General features: G+C 42.5%; 1 protein-coding gene across 1 annotated transcript; it reads left to right on the top strand.

Moving 5' to 3' along the window:
* Positions 1-18207: 18207 nt before the first annotated feature.
* LOC311243027 (piggyBac transposable element-derived protein 4-like) lies at positions 18208-20019 on the top strand (the record flags this gene model as incomplete). Its single annotated transcript, XM_084332098.1, has 4 exons — positions 18208-18255; positions 18347-18522; positions 18619-19222; positions 19441-20019. The coding sequence occupies 4 exons, from the start codon at positions 18208-18210 to the stop codon at positions 20017-20019; spliced, it is 1407 nt and encodes a 468-aa protein (XP_084188224.1).
* Positions 20020-21017: the final 998 nt, after the last annotated feature.

The raw sequence follows: 21017 nt of genomic DNA, 5'->3' as shown, positions 1-21017 counted from the left end.
AATGCCATGTCTTTAAAAAAAAACACACACACACACAATGGAACATCCACTCTCAAACCCCCCATCCATCCATCCATCCATTCATCCCTCCATCCTCCTCATACCATACAGTAATTTTTACATTCAATGGCCCACTGCCTGCTGCTCAATATCCTCCCCCTCACTTCCTGTAGTAGCGAATCTGCCATTTGACAGATTAGCGAAGTGAATGTAAGGTTAGTTTCAGCACGGAATGACGGATGTGAGGTGAGAAAGATAGAGAGAGAGAGAGACAGACTAAGAGAGAGACAGACTAAGAGAGATAAATTAGTCAGCAGTGGATAAAGACAGACACATCAGGAGAGAAAGTGATTCAGATCTAAGTGGGCTGCCTTTGCATCACTCCATATTAATTTGATCAGTGGTGTGAATTCTCACTCGATATGACTTAATTTCCAGAGCTGAAGCTCAATTCCTTTTGCCTTTTATGTGGCAGCTACCCCATCATGCTTTTGTTTTGTATCTATTCAGAGTGGCTGTTGCGATACAGACTATTGTAATGTGCAACTGGCAGGTTGAAAGGTTGTAACATTTATGTTTTCTTTTAGTATTTATTCTTGTATGTTTATTTAGGATCCCCATGAGTCATTGGGTCTCATTCCCGAAGAAGATATATTCTGGAAGACTTATCTTGGAACCACTGAGATAATCTATGACAAGTACACTCTGAGTCCTGAACGTGCTGGAGATATGTCTTAAGTGGCTGAAACGGTCGCAGAAATTATATGATCTGATATCTGCTTGGAGAATGGCATTCTGTCGTAAACTCCAAAGCGCGTTCCCGTTCAGCTCATTTGCATACAAAACACCGCCTCCATAGTTCCTTATAAGGCAACTGGTGACGCAGCTGTGTGAAATGGAATGGCGGAAGTGCTTTGCGAGCCGCGTGATTACGAAACCTAGCGTCAGTCAGTGCCAATCAGAGAGCGTCTCCGAGAAATGCGGCTAGGTTTCGTAATCACGCTTGCGCCCATCAAAACTAGATTAGATTAATGTATTGGCATCATATACAGCTCGCGGTACACACCTGCCGCAGCGCGCGCACACACAGACACACACACACGCGCGCGCGCAGTACTGTATATGAATGAATGAATGACATATAATATATATAGCCTACGGCGGGCGTAATGAATGAACGCAGTATGGCTTATTATTCCATAAGCCTATAGGCTACTGTTCATTCTTAGGCACACACAAGACTTGTTATGGAATATTAATGCAGTCTATTTCCACCAATTAGCTTTAGTTCTTATTTATTTAGCCACTGTCATTTCAGTGTTGGTGTATAGGCTATATAGTGTATTTCAATATAAGTTTAATTGATTAATGATATATTCGAAGGAATGCAGGTTTATAGCTATATCATACCCCTCCAATGTACAGTAAATGACCAAGTATGGTTTTGTCAATATTCCAATGTACAGTTTTGCTTGTACAGTGTAAGTCTATCCCCCACCCATCCCTACCCAACCTCCTCCAACAGTTTCTACGTCAAATGTACTCTCTTTTCTGGACTCTTTTTGAATCACAAACAGTACTGTATTTGCAAATCTGGTATGTCATAAATGTATATATGTAGCAGTACTGTCTATCTGTGTCATGTCTGTCATATATGTTATGATGAATTGAAAATGGGGGACCCTGATGTAAACAAGACGAAATTCTTTCTCTGGTCTGCATCCCCTTATGTAATTGAGCTGTACTGTACTGTACCCATTCTGCAATCTGTTAATAAAGTTTTCAATCAATCAATCAAACAAAGGTCTGTCCCATTGTATACCAATCAATGGGATACATTGCATGTTGACCTGCATTCTTTCAAATGTATATAATTAATCATTAAAACAGATGTGTAACAAATAAGAAATACAAATTCCACAGAAGGCATTTAATTATTATTATTTTCAATCATTTCACAATAATTGCATAATTGTGTTTGAATATCTGAGTAATTATTTGTCCAAAATAGCTGGTTCAGATATGGTTAATCCAGCTGCCCTGTGATCAGATGAATCCATATTATTTATTTTTCCGACATCAAATTCGTAATTTCTTATTGTACAAATATTGTCATATTTATTTTAATTATGATTAAGTAATTAATTCCAATGAGGCCTGTAGCGTTGACGTGAAGGAATCACTATGAGAACACAGTCTGTCAAGTTATAATAACATTTTAAATTAGTCAATCAATCATGAGATTTGATCGTGGGCTGAGAGCATATTTAAGTGTGCTCCTCAGCACTCTTAGATCTGCTCTCAAATAAGATTTCAGGAAAATTTGAAGACTCCCACTCCCAGCCCTAATATGTCTTAAATAGGCCGAAATCTGGCTAAGACAAAATATTTTGTCGTAACTTCGTTTGAGAATGAGACCCATTGTCTATTCTTCCTGGGATCCACACAAAAACTAAATAAAATATAACCATCACATGATGTACATTCACATAATTATCAATAAAAACTTTAAATGAAAGAAGATTATAACAATAACATTGAAAGGGACAACATTGGGTCTCATTCTCCAACGGACTTACGACAAAAAGGGCTTTCTCTTAGGGCCATTTGAGACCTTTTTGGGCAAGACATGACTATAGACAATATATTATAATATAATATTGATTATATATGTTTCTTTATCAAGTTCTGGTATGTCTATTCTGGCCTTCTTGAGTAATGCCGTCTTTGCTATACATTTTCCACATATTACTACCTTTAGTGCATCCCATAAAATGTTTGGGTCTACCTCTCCATTATCATTTTCTTCTCTGTATCTAATTATGTCTCCTTTTACTTCATTAACCAAACCTTTGTTATTTAATAGTCCTACATTCAGTCTCCAAACTGTATTTCTCTGCCTACTTTTAAGATTCACTGTCAGATATATTGCGCTATGATCTGATATGTCCGTCACCCCTATCCTGCAGTCTTCTACCCTGTATCTGTCCCCTGTTGTCATGAGAAAATAGTCTATCCTTGAATATGTTGTGTGGATGCGAATAATGTGTATTCTCTATCTAGTGTGTGCATTTCTCCATATATCCATGATTCCTAATTCTGCCATTTGTATATTCATATATTCAGGGATTAAAGCAAAAACAAATCTCCTGACTGAACTTTTTTTCAGGCCAAATCATATTCTTATTTTAACCTCCATTGTATTTTTTTTTTTTAAATAGTGTTACAAAGGGTCAGATTAAACCGAATATATATATATTTATTGCTTGATATCCCTTGTATAATATTTGTATATCGTTTGATATCCCTTGTATATTATTTGTATATATACACGGAATATCCCTTTACCTGGGTACAAACCAGAGTAATATTCGCTCTCCTATTGGACAGCGACCCCTAGGCGCCAACGACCAAGCCCCCAACGGCAAGTTCAAAGGCAACTCCGGGCATGTCTCAACATGTCCAGAGTCTGCGCAGTAATACGAGACAGAACTGAGGTTGGCACTAGATAATTCACCTTACGTATAAATACGGCGCAGGTGTAAACAGCAGTAGTTCAGTTCAAACCCTTGATGCCTTCACCACGAGTCAACGTGCAGTGAAGTGAGCAACCTTGCGTCTAAATAGAGCGTTTAGAACATGTGCGAATAGGATAGTAAAAGTGTCAGAGTTTAGTGAAGTAACGTCAAGTTCAACCTAGTTTAATGTGAAGTATAGTGCACAGGAGAATCGGCACCGGCGACTGCAGAACCATTTCTGGTTGGATTATATTGCTTTGGGACCGTGACCGCTGGAGAAGAGAACCGTCGATCCCCCTGTCATTTGGGATTTACCCCCGTGAGGATCATCACTCGGGCCCGCCTCTAGGAAGAGGCTGGCTAGCTGTCGTCAATGCTATTCGAGCATCTTGGATTACAACTGCTGCTTTGTCTGCTGATCAAGGGAGTACATGCACTGGCTCCTGTATCTGGAGCCTCATTATTCCTCGTTGACCCAGACTTTGTACCCGAACATTCCTCTACCCCTACCGGCCTTACACCCGGAGGGAACCCCCCAGTGTCTCCAGCTGGTACCAGTGTGCCCTATGTAATTGCTATACCACAGGTGGCGTCAGCTTAGACCCATCCTAGTATTCATACTATTCTCATTGACTTATGCTCTTGACTGACTTTACGTGTGTTCTTCGCCATACAAGCGCGAGCCTAATTCTCAATCTGTAACCTAACGTTGCTTAATAATAATAAATACCCTCCAAATAGAACTTTATGTGTCAATGCCGTATTCTTGTGTGGGTGTTCACCATATATATTCATGTACTGTATGGCCAGTAATTAAAGTACATAACTAGTAGTGGTTTAATATATCACAATCTTTAATACAGTCAGGGAATTGTACCCCTCAGTTACAAATAGCGTTAGCGTTTTAAGGGAGCCTACTGTCCTGACTGTGACTATAGACCCTACTGTTGTGGTTGTTGTGCCAGGCAGGGAGGCTGTGTGCTGGAGAGCGTGAATGCAAGTGTGGTAGTTTTTAATAGACATAGATCATAACCATCATTGTTTATAGAAAAGGTCATAAGATTAAGTTTTGATTAAGAAAACAGCTGCACTACTAGTCAGCCAACCAAATACATTCTTCTGGTGATCAAATTACTCCAACCTTTTGCCCTGTCTACCCCTCACCAAAGAGTTGTGTGTAAATGGCCACTCAAAATAGCCGGCTGGGAATGATCAAGAACTATTTGAACAAGCTAAATCTCCTTCCCCTTCGGGAGTGAGTGAACAATGGAAGCCACCTGGTTCCTAGGGTGGGACAGGAAGGATTGCAGATAAGTCCTAGCGAACACAATGAGGTGATGAGGTTAACAGGGTCAAAGTGCCCATGAAGTGTTATCAGCTGTTTTACGGCCTGGGGGACGCAAGGACATGCAACTGTTAACTTATGTGTGTTTACTGAGGTAGAATGTTTAGGCTAGAGCTTGATAAATCGTGGAAGAATATATTATAAATGAATGCTAAAAGTATAAACTGTATAAAAGAAATTGATGTAAGTTAAAATATAATTAGGCCTGTTTACATTGGGGTAATAATTCTGAAGTCATACTAAACTATGTAATTAGTTTTCACTTAAAGTGAAAATAGGTTATAATGATAAGAAATGTGTTTAAATATGATATCTCTGGGTTCATGTAACCAATGGTAATTCAAATATAGATATTAGGAAATTAATAAATGCAATGTATTAGGTAGATTGTTAGAGGATGGTTGGTCCTTGATTTAAACAAATGAAAATATATAGTTGTCTGTGTAAGGACCGCCCCTGTTTGCATTCAAATGTAGAGAGGCTGTGATTGGACAACCACAGATGATGATGTCATCACAAAAGGACGCTAGGCCTTGGTTAAAAGATCTGGGTGTGGTGACGAGAGGAACACTCTGAAACCCAACACACCAGGAACACACCTTCACACAACGCGGGCAGGTCAGCAGGACAACAAAGGACATCGCTTTTGGAGGGAAAAACAGAACTATACTTTGTTCACTAGCCAAGAGAACAAGGCCATCAACGACTTATCAACTCTATTCTTTAATCTGATTTCTTAGATAGGGCGAGAGCGGCATAGTGCTCCGGTACCTGGAATCTTTTATAGCATTCTTTATTGTGAATTGTATACAACTCTTAACTTTGATTAAACAGCTGTTGTTAACTACCTTTTCCTCCTGATTTCTCCTGCCTGCACCGCTGAGAAGTTCATAAGTATTTCCCAGAGCCTTAGAGTTATTGAAACACAACGCAGAGGAGATCAGCGCACGGTTCTGGTACAGAGCAGAACCGTTTTAGCTTGGGAATCTACTTCACAAGTCTTGTGGCTAGCTTCTGATTGATGGCGAGCTAGCACCCTTTTCCCATTACTTTGAACCATGAACTAAAAGGCTTGTTATCATACAAACAAGGGACTAAACACGTTTCGCAATTATGCCACAACAATGTGGAACACCCTACCCACAGCCGTATAAAAGATTTTTTATCCTCAGTGTTTCCCACAGGATTTAGTGAGACTGTGGTGGTGGGTGAATCTCTGCCCCATTTTTTTTTTTTAAGTTTTAAAGTTAAATGCATCAATCTGGTGCACTTTGAGAGCAAAATTAAGAGGCTAGATCTATGATGAACTTTGTGCTCAAAACACAAAATCGACTAGACACTAGAGCTTACATTTGAGCCATCAAAGAAATTAAGCAAAAGTGGTTACCTGTGTTGAACTAGTTTATTTTTTAGAAAATAAAAAAATAGACTGGATTACTATTACGACTACTACCACTGCCAATACTACTGATACATCCCTATTGGCAAACTTTATATTAAAGGGGAGCTATCTTATAAATGGCCTTTTTCAGTGTTTAGCATTGTTTCCTAGCTATGTGGACTTATATTAATAGGATATATGTCTCTAATTCTCATATTGGCGCATTCTTCCAATTCTCCTCTCACAATATTCACCCTCACTGAACTGAGTCATCTGAAAATGTGTATATCTGTGATGTCAGAGATTTCTCAGTTGCATAATAATGTGGCAGTTGGTGTGGCAGTTGCCAACAGGCCACACAGTGGTTGGAGCCCAGCCTCAAAACGGCTTAAGATCTTGAGGTAGAAAAATGCTGTTTTTGAGTACTTGATTAGAAATACAAAACAATGAATTTTTTTGAAAAAAAACTTACAGAGGTCTTCCATAGACTCACAGGAATTGTGTAAAAGTGTCCAAATAGTGAAAGAAATAGTGAAATAGTTCCCCCTTAAAAAATATAAATCAAAATATTATATAAATATAATCAAATTGACGGAAATCCTTCTCAAGACAAAACGCTTTAATGCCTGTATATTTGCTAATGTTTGTCCTCAATTTCTTTGTGCTTGTCGTGTCTATGTCATAGTTCAGTACTACATTAAAATCACCTGTACAGATTAGGACCCCTTCCCCTTCCATCGCTATGATATCAAAGATTGTTTCAAATAAATATTTCTCACTTTCTGGTGTAGCATATACATCAGGGCTATTCAACTAAATTGTTCAGGGGGCCACATTGTCAGAAACCCAAGGGGCCAGGGGCCGGACTGCCACGGCGCCTCCCCGTGCTATGAATATATGTACACTTGACACAACACGCAACCACATTTTCACAACTTTTATTTAACTACATTGCAAAAGTAGTATACTTTTCAAAAAAAGTGCTTCATTTATGTGCCACATCTGCAACATCTCCTGCAAAAAGTGCTTCATTTATGACTGTGCAACAACTGCAACATCTCCTCTTCAACATTTCAATATAAAAATAAAATAAAAAACAAACAAGTGCATGATGTGCATCTTAACATTCTAACATTGACACTTGAACAAAAAAACACATTTATAGTGCAGCTGAGCTTATGAAAAAGTGCTTCATGTCTGTGCAACAACAGCAAATCACAGCATCTTATTAGCACTTATTGTCCACTCTTAACTCTCAAACATCAGGGGGGTGGGGGGCAGACAGGCCTAGCCTACATACACACATCTAATGAGAGCGATTGCACTTCTTTGACTGGGCAATGGCAGAGAAAGAGGGTTCATAGGAAGTGAGGGCTACCCGCAAACAGTGATGCAAATGCTCATTTGTCAAGGAGGCACGTTGCTTGTTTTAATGGCATTCATGTGAGAGAAACTGGATTCACAGGTGTATGTTGAGCCAAACCTTGTTAGCACAGATATTGCCAGCGTTTTTATTTTGGGGAATGTCTTGACATGAATACACTTTATCCAAAATGTTGTGGTGGATTCATTCTCAAGTGCCTGCTTCAGAGCAGATGATGCTTGCATGTCAATTATTTCAAGTTGCAGGAGACCTTCATCAATGTGAAGTGATGCAAGGAACTCTTGTCCTTTTGTGGAAATAGCAGCTACATTGGCAAATGGGTTGCTCACAAAATGCATCAATTCTCTGGACATGTCAAATTCATCAAATCGACTTGCAAAGTTTTCCCTCAATTTATCAATGAAATCTGTCATTAATTGAGTGACTTTTGGCTCAATTGTGCGTGTTAACGTTGACATGAAAAAAAAAAGTAAAAAAAAAAAAAATATTGAATAGCCCTGATATACATTCACTAGTGTTACCATTTGACCTTCCATTTTCCCCTTGACAATTACATACCTCCCCTCTTTATCCCTTATTTCCCTGATCATTTCAAACTTCAGAGCTACTCCTCTTCTAAGGTTCTGTTTAAAAGAACTATAAAACAGATTATCATACGCGAATCTCCTCAGCTTTTCATGTTCTTGTGATATTAGATGTGTTTCTTGTAAGAAGATAACCTGCGCCTCTTCTTTCTTAAGTTTCGTCATCACCTTACTCCTTTTAATCGGATTATTCATACCATTCACATTCAGCGACATCATTTTGATAGCCTTAACTTGTGTCATATTTCTTTTCCAGATGTTCTCCCGTTCTACCCATGTCACATAAAAATAATATTTGTGGTTGTAGCCACTGCTATCCCTGTCTGATTTACATACATATAACCATAATCAACATTAACTTCAACATTAACACTTGGAACTTCCATGGTAGTTGAGGGACTCAGTCGTCTCCCTCTTTCCCCCGCTGGTGGGTGGGGAGTAGTGGCTCTCCTAGTGAGAGGGCTCCCCCTAGAGGCTAAGAAATGCACACTATACATGTCCAGCTCGTTCTGTGTGTGACCTCCGAGCTCCCGGTCATAAGCTCTGCGTTAGTCACTTTCATGTTCCCGTCTATTTGTATTATGTGTCACGTGTAATCCTGTGGTTCTTTCATATCCGCCTCAATATATCTCTTGAATCTCCATGTCCCTTTTTTTATTACTTTTGGTATAATTATCTACTTTACCATCTTCTCATTGTATAAGTCCTTTTCATGTTTACCTTTACTTGTATTGTGTGTGTCCCATGTATACCAGTTTAATGTATATTGTACTTATCCTTCCCTGGATCACCGTGTCCCCTCTCGTCTCCTCTCTGTTCCCCTTCTCCGTGTCTTTTCGTCTTTCTTCTCAGTTGATCCACTTTGAATCGGTTCAGATCTCATTCACCGTCCCGTCCTCCTCTCCTCTTCCTCGTCCCCCGACCCTGGTCCATCTTCTCGCCTCCTCCAACCTCTGCATCAGCGTCGGTCTCTCCTCTTCTCCTCCCGGCACCTTCCATCCTCTCCGGTCCGTGTCCCTCGTCGCTTCCCTCACGTCGTTGTACACCTTTATGCCTTCTTTCCAATGAACCTTCAGCGTGGTCATTGGTGATTGAAATCTGATTCCTTTCTCTTTCAGAGTCTTTTTTATCTGTACATAGCTCCGACGCTTTACAGCCACCTCTGTTGAATAATCATGGTCGAAGGTTATTCTCTGCCCCTCGACCTCCATCTTCGTCTGAGAATGTTTTCTTTGACTTCGAATTTCAATAAATTAACTATAACTGCTCTCGGTGGTCTGTTTATCTGTGGCTTCGGAGCTAGGGTCCTGTGTGCCCTTTTAATCTTGGTGAGGTCTGACACTTCCAGTTTTCCTCGAATTAGGTTGTCTACATATTTGGTCATCGAGTCTCCTTCTATCCCTTCTCCCAGTCCCCATATTCGTGTATTATTTCTCCTCGACCTCCCCTCCAAGTCTGTTAGCTTTTCTCTCAACATATTTTGTTGTTCGAGCATCGCCTTTAGAATTTCTTGTATTTCTGTATTCCATTCCTCCGTTTCAGCTGTCCTTCCTTCTAGCATCCTTATATCTTTCTCTTGTTCCTGTCGTTTTCCATCAATTGTCTCGAGTCTCTTATTTATTTCTTCTCTGAGCTCGTCCTGACCCTTTTTTAATTCTTCCCTGAGTCTGTTGATGTCGCTCCGAATGCTCTGCGTGTTAGCTTGGTTAGCTATTGCGCTAGCTTGTTGGTTAGCTATTGTGCTAGCTTGTATGCTAGTCTGTATGCTAGCTTGTAGCTCTGCTACCCAGGTGGGCATCTCTGGTCTGTCGCCCTGCGTCATGCTAGCTTGAATTACCTCCTGCGCCAACTCCTCGTGTCGATAACTTTCCTCCGGTGTTTGTACTTCTTCTGAGGTCCCTTTTCTCTCGTGTTCATCCTTCCTTTTCTCTTATATCCTTGAATTGTCACTTTTTAGTTTGTTTTAGATAGTTTTACTTCCTTTTTTCGATATTCTTTGACCGGGAGCTCTTTTCTATGGCCGCTTACCCGAACATCTCAAACCGGAAGTCTCCTGAAGAGCAGTCTTAACTTGACAGACTGTTGTGCTCCGTGTTCTTAACTCATTGGACGCCACAGACTTGAGCATATTTTGTTCCTACGACGCCAACGCTCTAAGAGATAGGAATAAGTGGCGGTGTTTGCAGGGCTATATATATATTCTAGAGCTGGGCCGCTAACGCCATTACCGGGCTAAGTTAATGGCGGACTGTTATCGCTCGATAAATAAATTGCCACCGTTAATCTATTCTCCAAGTTGGGTCTCCTCTCCTCTCTCTGTCTGCGCAAGAAGCGAGCCACACACTCACACAAAATGCACATACGGGTACTTAAGGGAGGGGCCTGTCCGTGGCTCCGTGTTGAACTCCCCCAGACCGAGCTCTGTGCTCATCATGGCGGAGAGAACAACACGAAAGTCTGGGTACACTTTACAAAAGCCGATGCCGACAACGCACGTTGCCACAAGTGCAATAAAACATTTGCAAGTAAGGGTGGCAATACAAGCAATTTGTCAAAACATCTGTTGTCAAAACATAACATTAGTCTGCAGAAATGCGCCATTTTCGACTGCTTTGCTCCCAGTTTTCCATCTCCATCCACGTCCACTGCAGGTAAGCCAAGATAAAGAGTTAGCTAGGCTAATAACGAATTATTACGAATAGGCTAATAAATAAAATATAATTGCTTAGCTAATTGTTTAGCTACAAATATATTGATGAAAGATGACACATTTTTATAGATCGTCATTCGTCAGGCCCTTCACCCTAGCAGCTAGGAAGGATGACAGAGGATAGGGTGAACGAGTGTCACAGGGCTGTGACCCAGTTTGTTGTCAAAGGCAGTGGCGGCCGGCCGATAGTGGGCGCTAGAGCGCCGCCCTCCCTGGTTAAAAGAGAGAAGAAGAAGAAAATATATATATATATATATATATATATTTTTTAGAGCCCTAGAAATAAAATAAACATGTTTAAAATGAATAATATTTACTCATTTTAAGTATGTTTGTGTTTCCAATGCACAATATAACGTTAATATATCAAATATAAATAATAGTTTTTCATTCACAGGAAGTTACTAGTAACTACCTCTCAGGCCGGGGCGAGATATCGCGCACAGCAGGGCGTGCACTGGTTTCATCTCTGTATCCTCGCAGCCAATCAAATAGGTCAACGCACATAACGCACTGTGCGTTGAAATATGATGTAATATGATGGAAGCCGGGCGCGTTTTCAAGCGATCTATATCATCTAAGCAAGCAGCGTCTATACTTTCCGTAGCCGCATTTCTCGGAGACGCTCTCTGATTGGCCGATGTCAGTTTCTACACTGGTTAGGCTTAGTTACTCTTCGAAGTAGGTTAAGGTGAGAGTTTGTCTTAGAGCATGATGGCAAGTTCTTTCGACGGTTAAGCTTAGGCACTCTTTCAAAGTTGGTTAAGGTTAGAGTTTGTCTTAGAGCAGGGCGATAGAATGCCAGGTAGTTTGCAGGCTGTTCGATGCGGAAATGGGCAAAGACACAGCTCATCACAGTACTTGTGTTGGTGTGCCTAACTTGGCTAACAAGAAGCTATTTGGCTAGCTGGATGCAGTCTGGACAGTGGATATACATCAACAGTCTGGGACTGTGGGACAGTGGACATATACACTTTATCAAGCCCTCCTGGACCACGTTTCAACTAGACAAAGTGAGTTAATGTGGTCTCTCTCTCTCTCTCTCTCTCTCTCTCTCTCTCTCTCTCTCTCTCTCTCTCTCTCTCTCTCTCGCTCTCGCTCTCTCTCGCTCTCTCTCTCTCTCTCTCTCAACACAGCGTGTTGTTGTTGAACTATAACATTTAATTTCGCCGCAGGTGACGCATAATGGATGAATGAATGAATGGTAACTTGTTTAAAATGACAAGATATATATATGTGTTCATTATTGGATTGATCATACGTGTACTAGTGTAGTATGAATGAACTCGACTTAACGTTGTAAACGGCGTAATGTTATGTCGAGACTCAAGTCAGTATTCGCTTGGTCAGCTGTCCGCTTGCCCCCCCCCCCCGTTCACCCCCCCCCCCCCCCCCCACGCCCACCCACATGTAGTTCACACTGGCCGCCACTGGTCAAAGGCCTGCACCCCTTCTCTACAGTGGAGTCCAAGGGCTTTAGGTAACAACTAATCATTCAGTGTATTTATTTTTTTTATCTTACATTTGTTGTTTATTATAAAAAGTCTATAATTCAGACACATTTAAAACATTGTTGCTGCTGTTGCTGAAGAAATAATATTTATTTATTATATTTATTTATAATTTATTTATAAAGTTATATAAAAGAACATTGCTGCTGCTGTTGCTGAAGAAATAATATTTATTTATAAAGTAATAAATAATAAAGCAATGTCGATAAAGTACAGAACCGTTAAGCAGTATCGATAAGAGTAGTAGACTTCAAATTAGCCATTTTTATCTAGATTAACTCCAGGACTGCAGATAGATTCATCTAGATTTATCTATGCCTACCTCTAATATATTCTTTTCAATTCAACACTGGCCCCTGTAAATATCCTAACCCAACCCCCTCCAATGTACAGTCATTTACCTAGTATGGTTTTGTCAATAGTTCAATGTACAATTGTGTTTGTTTGTACAGTGTCTCCTCCCCCCCCCCTCAATGTACAGTGTTACTTGTTTATACAGTGTGCCCCCCGCCCCCCCCCCCCCCCCCCGCCCCCCCCCAACCACCTCCAATGTAAATTACCCAGTATGGTTGTCAATATCCCAATGTACCCAACCCCCCCCACCCAACCTCCTCCAATGTACAGTTTCTACGTCAAATGTATATACTCCCTTTTCTTGACTCCTTCTGTATCACAAACAGTACTGTATTTGCAAATCTGGTATGTCATAAATGTATAGATGTAGCAGTACTGACTATCTGTATGTCATGTATGTCATATATGTCTATATGAATTGAAAATGGGGGACCCTGATGGAAACAAGACAAACGTCTTTCTCAGGTCTGCATCCCCTTAACAATTGTATGTATTGAGCCGTACTGTATTGTACCCATTCTGCAATCTGTTAAATAAAGTTTTCATTCATTCATTCATTCATTCATTCATTCATTCATTTCATTCATTCATAGCTATGGATACAATGCTATGGCCCATTTGACATCAACTATCTATCGTTCAATATGTGAAAAAGAATACATTTTTCCATCCATAGGTTCACATGTTATACCGTGGTGAATATAAGTATAGTTTTAGAGTGATCCTGTCTAATCCCAGAAAAATACGATATGCAGCAATACGTGAAAGCGTTGGCGTTTCTCGCCTGGACACGCTACTATTTCCAAATCAAATGTATATAATAGGTATTATGTTTCATCATGAATGCATGAAAGGGGGGGGGGGTAGTTTTTTGATGCTTTGATTGTCACCAACGGCATACGTTGTGGAGTAACGTTACACACACATTGCGAGCTGAAGCTACCTCGCGCCAGGCCTTGGCCTATAGCAGCAAGCTAACGTTACCTAGTGATCACGACATGCTAGCGCCGCAGCTAACAGCTGACTGGCTAACAGTAGGCCCAACCTAAGTAGGCCATGCAGCGATCCCAGCAGGCTAACGCAGCAGCTAACAGCTGACTGGCTAACCGTAAGCTAAGCAGCTATCACCTGAACATGTATACAATGACATAACACTCACCCAGACAGGCCGCCGTTCTGAACCTCTCCTCACTTTTTAAGAGAAAAGAGAAACAAGATGTCAACACTGCTTTACAACGGTGATTTTACCAACACCCGACGGAATCAGCACAATACCAAATTGGCCTGTGTAGCTGACTTGAACATGGATCTTCCGCTACCGAACATCCATGCACATATCTCCTCGTGAAGGAATACTCTCATTTGGATATGAAAGAAGGGGCTTAACATGGGACAGAGAGATATCCACTCGTCCAGAAAACACAGGGATCACCAGTGTTAATGGTCGCGGCCCACTAGTTAAACTAAAATGGCTTCAGACCAAGGTCTTCTGTCGTCTAGGAGACTGAACAAAGGACCCTAGCCTGGGCCCGGTTTTCATAAACATTGTCAATTAGTCCCCATAGCACTAACAGACAAGTGGAGCCTGCCAGCAAAACACTACTCACCCAACCTGGAACGCACCGCTTCTCACAACAGCGGCGCGCCACTACAGTCCCTGCACCGCCGGAGGGTTTCACTCCGTCCAGCCGCATCAAAGAAGACTGTAGCTGGGAGGTATGTAGCGGCGTGAACCCCCAATACGAAACCGGTGGAGTTTGTGGAATGATCACCATCTTCCAGACACTCCAGTACGAAGACAATATCGCCGTATTTTCTCGTTTTAAAATAGTGAGAGAGAAAATAAAGATATGATGTCAACGTATTCTCCTTATTCTTCCTTTCCTTAGAGTAATATTTTTCTCCACGTCAAGTGGGCATATGAGCAACACGTTGCTTGTGATGAAATTTGCGAAGGAGATGAGTGTGTGGCCCATCCCTGCTTATGTAGGTAGGCGGATGGGGGTGTGGCCAGATGAATGCTGGCATTTAAAGGTACATTTGAAATTTATTCAGTGTGCATACGCTGAAGCGAGATTATGCATGAAACGCTGAGCGTGAGCTAGTGTGGAACAGAACTATTTGTGGTCCTGTTGGTTCTGCCTGGGAGGCTGCGGTCCATGGTACAACGGTGCATGGTTGGGGTGAGAAGCGTCTTTGATGATGTTCCGTGCTCTCCGTGAGCACTGCTTCTCGTAGACTGATGAGATCGGGGGGAGTGGGGTCTTGGTGATGCGTTGGGCTATTTTCACTACCCTCTGCAGTGATTTCCGGTCCTTAATGGTGCAGTTGCCATACCAGACTGAGATGCAGGTGGATGCTCTCAATCGTACAGCGATAAAGGTTCGCTAGCACGGGAGGGGGTAGGTGGAGTTTGGCCAACTTCTTCAGGAAAAAGAGGCGCTTGTGGGCCTTCTTGACCAGGATCGAGGTGTTGGTGGTCCAGGACAGGTCCTCAGCGATGTGGACTCCCAGGAATTTGAAACTACAGACACGCTCAACCTCCACCACTATCTCCTTCGTTTTTTTGGTGTTGAGGGCCAGGTTATTATTAGCACACCACAGAGCTACTGTAGGTACTGGACCTCCTCTCTGTACGCCGACTCATGATTATTGCTGACTAGACCCACCATATTCTACCAGGCAATTAATTTACTCAGTGGATGCCTGAACACAGAATGACACCGGTATCACTGACTACCGCGGCAAGCCTATGAAAATAATTATATTTATAATAACAATAATTATTATAAAATATATAATTATACATATTTAATATGACTCCTCCCCTTATCTACAAGCGGGAACATTCCTGAACCAATAGAAAAATATCTCACAATAGCATATTCATACAGTGTATTGATTTTGAAACAAGTTGACACTGTTAACATGTCTCTGCAGAGCTGTGAGCCCAGAGCTACATAACTACACCCTATAACATGTGTCTTACTAGAGCTGTGAGTTCAGAGCTACATAACTACAGCCTATAACATGTGTCTCACTAGAGCTGAGTTCAGAGCTACAGAACTACACCCTACAGGGGTTCCCAAACTTTTCAGGCCGCGACCCAAAAATAACGGTAAAAAATAGATTTTTTTTTATTATTATTATTTTCTTTAATAAATGGAAATGTATGGTTGAAACATGCACACGTTCAAACGCACACACACTAATACGCATTGGAGGCTTTTAACCAGGGCTGGACTGGGGAAATCATTCACGCCAGGAAATATAGTGCAAAATATAGCACCAGTCAGGCCACTTCTTAACGGTTCCCGGTCGCGGCTCACGGCGACGTGATGAAGTGACGTCATCAGTTTGTGCCTCTCTGTATCGAAAACTTTGTCCATTTCCGGGTTTTTTTCGGCGTGGCATTATGACGTGTCCTTGAAACTACACGCTACTTTTTATTTTGTCTTGATAAACCAATAAATGAATGAACCAGGATCATTTCAATTCGATGCTAAATAAACTTTTACGCATGCGTAAAATGTGCCAGATATAATTTTACATGCGTTACATTTTTATCAATATCTTGGTCATTTTCTTAGATAGAATGAAACGGAAATGTTTGGGAGGAAGTGACGAAGGAGGCGGACGTTTACTGCCAGAAAGCAAGAGTATAAGAAGTCTCCATGTGCGCGTAAAATCTGTCCAAAAGATAATTTCTGTGGGACAACACCGTTTTTTTTAGTAGTTATAGTTTATAGTTAGTAGTTCGACTTGTATAGCAGTAGTAGTAGTTGTAGTAGTAGCAGTAATAGTAGTAGTAGTAGTAGAAGTAGTAGTAGTTGTAGTAGCAGTAGTAGTAGTAGTAGTAGTAGTAGTATTAGTAGACTTTAGTAGTAGTAGTAGTTTGAGCTAACATGCGTCGAAGTCAGCGTGCTAGCAATGTGCCCATGTGGAGGTCCCTCTACGCTGGAGATCAAGACATGAGAGATCTATTTGGTGATGATACAGATGAAGAAGTATCTTCAGATGGTTCTGATCATGATGACGTTGATGATCCATCGTTTGTTGGTGATGGTGACGAAAGGTCCACTGATCATGACGACAATGAAAGGTAAAGACACTTATTTTGGACTTTGATTGCTTTTGTTTTTGTCAAACTTGTTGGGAAAGGCAAAGAAAGGCTTTCACATGATAAGTGCACATGATGAATGCACATGATAAGTGTACATGCTAAGTGTACATGATGAATGTACATGACAAGTGTACATGCTAAGTGTAAATGCTAAGTGTACATGATGAATGTACATTACAAGTGTACATGATGAATGTACATGTACATGACAAGTGTACATGATGAATGCACATGATAAGTGTACATGCTAAGTGTACATGATGAATGTACATGACAAGTGTACATGCTAAGTGTAAATGCTAAGTGTACATGATGAATGTACATGTACATGACAAGTGTACATGATGAATGCACATGATAAGTGTACATGCTAAGTGTACATGATGAATGTACATGACAAGTGTACATGCTAAGTGTAAATGCTAAGTGTACATGATGAATGTACATGTACATGACAAGTGTACATGATGAATGTAAATGACAAGTGTACATTATAAATGTACATGATAAGTGTACATGGTAAGTGTGCATCAAGAGATTCCTTGTTGAATGTTGAAAATAATGTGCTTTTTATTGTTTTCTACAGTGAGGAGGAGGAAGGAGCAGAAGGAGCAGAAACTCTGCCTTCAACCAGTTCTGTGAGACATGGAAGGAGGGCACAAGACAGGTGAGAGACTTATTATTATTATTATTATTATTATTATTATTATTATTATTATTATTATTATTATTATTATTATTATTATTATTATTATTATTATTACTGCTTTTGTTTTAGTTATTACTCTGTTCATAAAAGTTGAAAATAATGTATTTTTACATGTCATTGTCTACACAGCAATGATTTGCCTGGGACATCTAGGGGGGCAGGGCGTGCCCAAGCCCGGTCCAGGTCAAGAAATGACCCAGACAGGTGAGAGACTTATTATGGATGTGTATTGCTTTTTTATTATTACTAGGTTTGCAGACGTTGTACGCAATATATACAGAATGGAATATTGAGTGTATATACAGTGTGTGTGTGTTGTATGAGCAGTGTTTTATATGTACAATGTGTGTGCCATTTATGTGCAGACATGATGAGCAGCCTGCTCCACGCCGACCCAGGACAACCCGGGCCAGGCCAAGACGTCCAGTCCAGGCAGGAGATCAGACGCCCTGGAAGACGGACAATGATCCTGATCCAGCCCCTCAGCCCCTCCGGTTCATGCCGCGCAGACCCCCAGGACCGCAGCTAGACCCCCATGCCACGTATACACCCAAGGAGCTCTTCATGCTGTATTTTTCCATGGATACCATGAAGACCCTGTGTATCAACACTAACAAGAACGCGGCAAAGAACCAGGCAAGTTTCAAGTTTCTTTATTAGCTGTAGTTTTATATGAAATGCTTTTTCCTGTAAAATGTGACTAACTGAGTTACAATACAATATACAGGCACGGGGGCAAAAGACCAAGTGGGAGGATGTCCAGGCCGATGAATTGTACAAGTTCATCGGCCTGCTGCTGTACATGGGGCTCGTCCCACTGTCTGCGCTCCAGGACTTCTGGAGGGTCAAACACCTTCTCTCTGTGCCCCTACCAAGAATGGTCATGTTCCGGGACAGATTCAGGTATAATATATATTCCTGTATAGTGTACATCGTGTCCCATATGTTACTTATGTTTATAGTGTCGTTATATGACTTATAATATGACTTTGACTTCAGGTCAATCTTGTGGAACCTCCACCTGAGCGATCCCGAGGAGGATGCCAGGAACGACGCCAGGAAGGGAACACCGGAACACGACAAACTGTTCCGCATCAAGCCGCTCATCCTCGACATTGGTGAGGCCTGCAAGGTGCACTACCACCCTAAGCGGCAACTGGCAGTGGATGAGAGGATGGTGGCCACGAGGGCACACACCGGCATGACGCAGTACATGAAGGACAAGCCGACCAAATGGGGGGTCAAACTGTTTGTGCTCGCTGACTCGGATAACGGCTACACCATCGGCTTCAATGTTTACCTAGGGAAGGCACACGTTCATACAAGTGAACACGGCATCACATATGATGCTGTTGTGGACCTCCTTGATACAGGATGGCTTGGGACTGGATATCACATTTATGTTGATAACTACTACACCAGTCCCAAGCTGTTCAAGGACTTGCTGGCCATGAAGCTGGGAGCCTGTGGAACCTACAGGGAGATCAGGAAAGACGTTCCCAAGGGGAGACCTAATGCCCTCAGGATGAAGTGTGAGAGAGGTCTCATCCGCTGGATCAGAGAGGGGTCCCTGGTCTTCGTGAAGTGGATGGACACAAAGTTGGTATGTATGTGTGTGTATGTATGTATGTATGTATGTATGTATGTATGTATGTATGTATGTATGTATGTATGTATGTATGTATGTATGTATGTATGTATGTATGTATGTATGTATGTATTTGTTATTCTTATTCGTGACTTTGTTCTGTCTAAATGTCTACTGTGAGCAATTTGTAGTGTCAAATTTCTAATGATTCATTTCTATTCTATTCTATCTAGGTGTCTGTGTGCTCCACCATCCACCCAGCAATCACACCTCCTGGTCAGAAGGTCAAGAGGAGGGTCAAGGCGGCCGATGGGACCTGGTCGGTTGTCTGGTTTCCGTGCCCCACCCCTGTGATCGAGTATAACAAACACATGGGCGGAGTCGACCTATCCGACCAGCTGATCCAGTATTACTCGACCCACCGGAGAACTGGCCGGTGGTATCGCACCATCTTCTTCCACTGTCTCGACATTGCTACCACCAACGCCTACATTCTGCACTGCGAGATATGTGAGGCGAAGCAGGAAGCGCATCTCTCCCACAAGGAGTTCATTTCAGTGATGATGGGGGAGCTGTGTGGACTGGACAGCACAGGAGCTCCTCTTGACAGGACCGCAAGCCATCTCCCTGTTCCCATCGCCCCTCCCGCAGCGGGCGCGGACAAGAGCCAGAAAGCCACCGCTGGCCGTAAGACCTGTGTCCGGTGCACCAAGGAGGGGAGAAGGAATCTGACCGCGTGGAAATGCCAGAGATGCGATGTCGCCCTCTGTCTAATTTTAGACCGCAACTGTTTTACAGAGTGGCACAATTGATCATGGAACACAGCCTCTCCTCCTGCTGGAACACAGCCTCTCCTCCTGCTGGAACACAGCCTCTCCTCCTGCCTCTCCTCCTGCTGGAACACAGCCTCTCCTCCTGCCTCTCCTCCTGCTGGAACACAGCCTCTCCTCCTGCCTCTCCTCCTGCTGGAACACAGCCTCTCCTCCTGCTGGAACACAGCCTCTCCTCCTGCCTCTCCTCCTGCTGGAACACAGCCTCTCCTCCTGCTGGAACACAGCCTCTCCTCCTGCTGGAACACAGTCTCTCCTCCTGCTGGAACACAGCCTCTCCTCCTGCTGGAACACAGTCTCTCCTCCTGCTGGAACACAGGCTCTCCTCCTGCTGGAACACAGCCTCTCCTCCTGCTGGAACACAGTCTCTCCTCCTGCTGGAACACAGGCTCTCCTCCTGCTGGAACACAGTCTCTCCTCCTGCTGGAACACAGTCTCTCCTCCTGCTGGAACACAGCCTCTCCTCCTGCTGGAACACAGTCTCTCCTGCTGGAACACAGTCTCTCCTCCTGCTGGAACACAGTCTCTCCTCCTGCTGGAACACAGTCTCTCCTCCTGCTGGAACACAGTCTCTCCTCCTGCTGGAACACAGTCTCTCCTCCTGCTGGAACACAGTCTCTCCTCCTGCTGGAACACAGCCTCTCCTCCACGCCTTTGTCCCCCATTGTCCTTGTGCTGGTCGATGTCCCAGGCAAATCATCGCTCTCGTTGTCGAGGACAACGGATGGGTCCTCATCCTCAATTTCGTCCTCCGATTCTATGTCCGACTCCGACTCCACTCCTATCATCCTGTATAATAATTCTTCGTCTTCTCCAAACATACTGTGTCTGTGCAGCTGGGACACACACATCACACGGGGCTCACCTCGCCTCATATTCAGCCTCTCCTCCTGCTGGAACACAGTCTCTCCTCCTGCTGGAACACAGTCTCTCCTCCTGCTGGAACACAGCCTCTCCTCCACGCCTTTGTCCCCCATTGT

Source organism: Notolepis coatsorum (genome assembly GCF_963971535.1).
Source record: "Notolepis coatsorum genome assembly, chromosome: 16".
Lineage (NCBI taxonomy): Eukaryota > Metazoa > Chordata > Actinopteri > Aulopiformes > Paralepididae > Notolepis > Notolepis coatsorum.
This window is presented reverse-complemented; position numbering and strand designations above follow the sequence as displayed.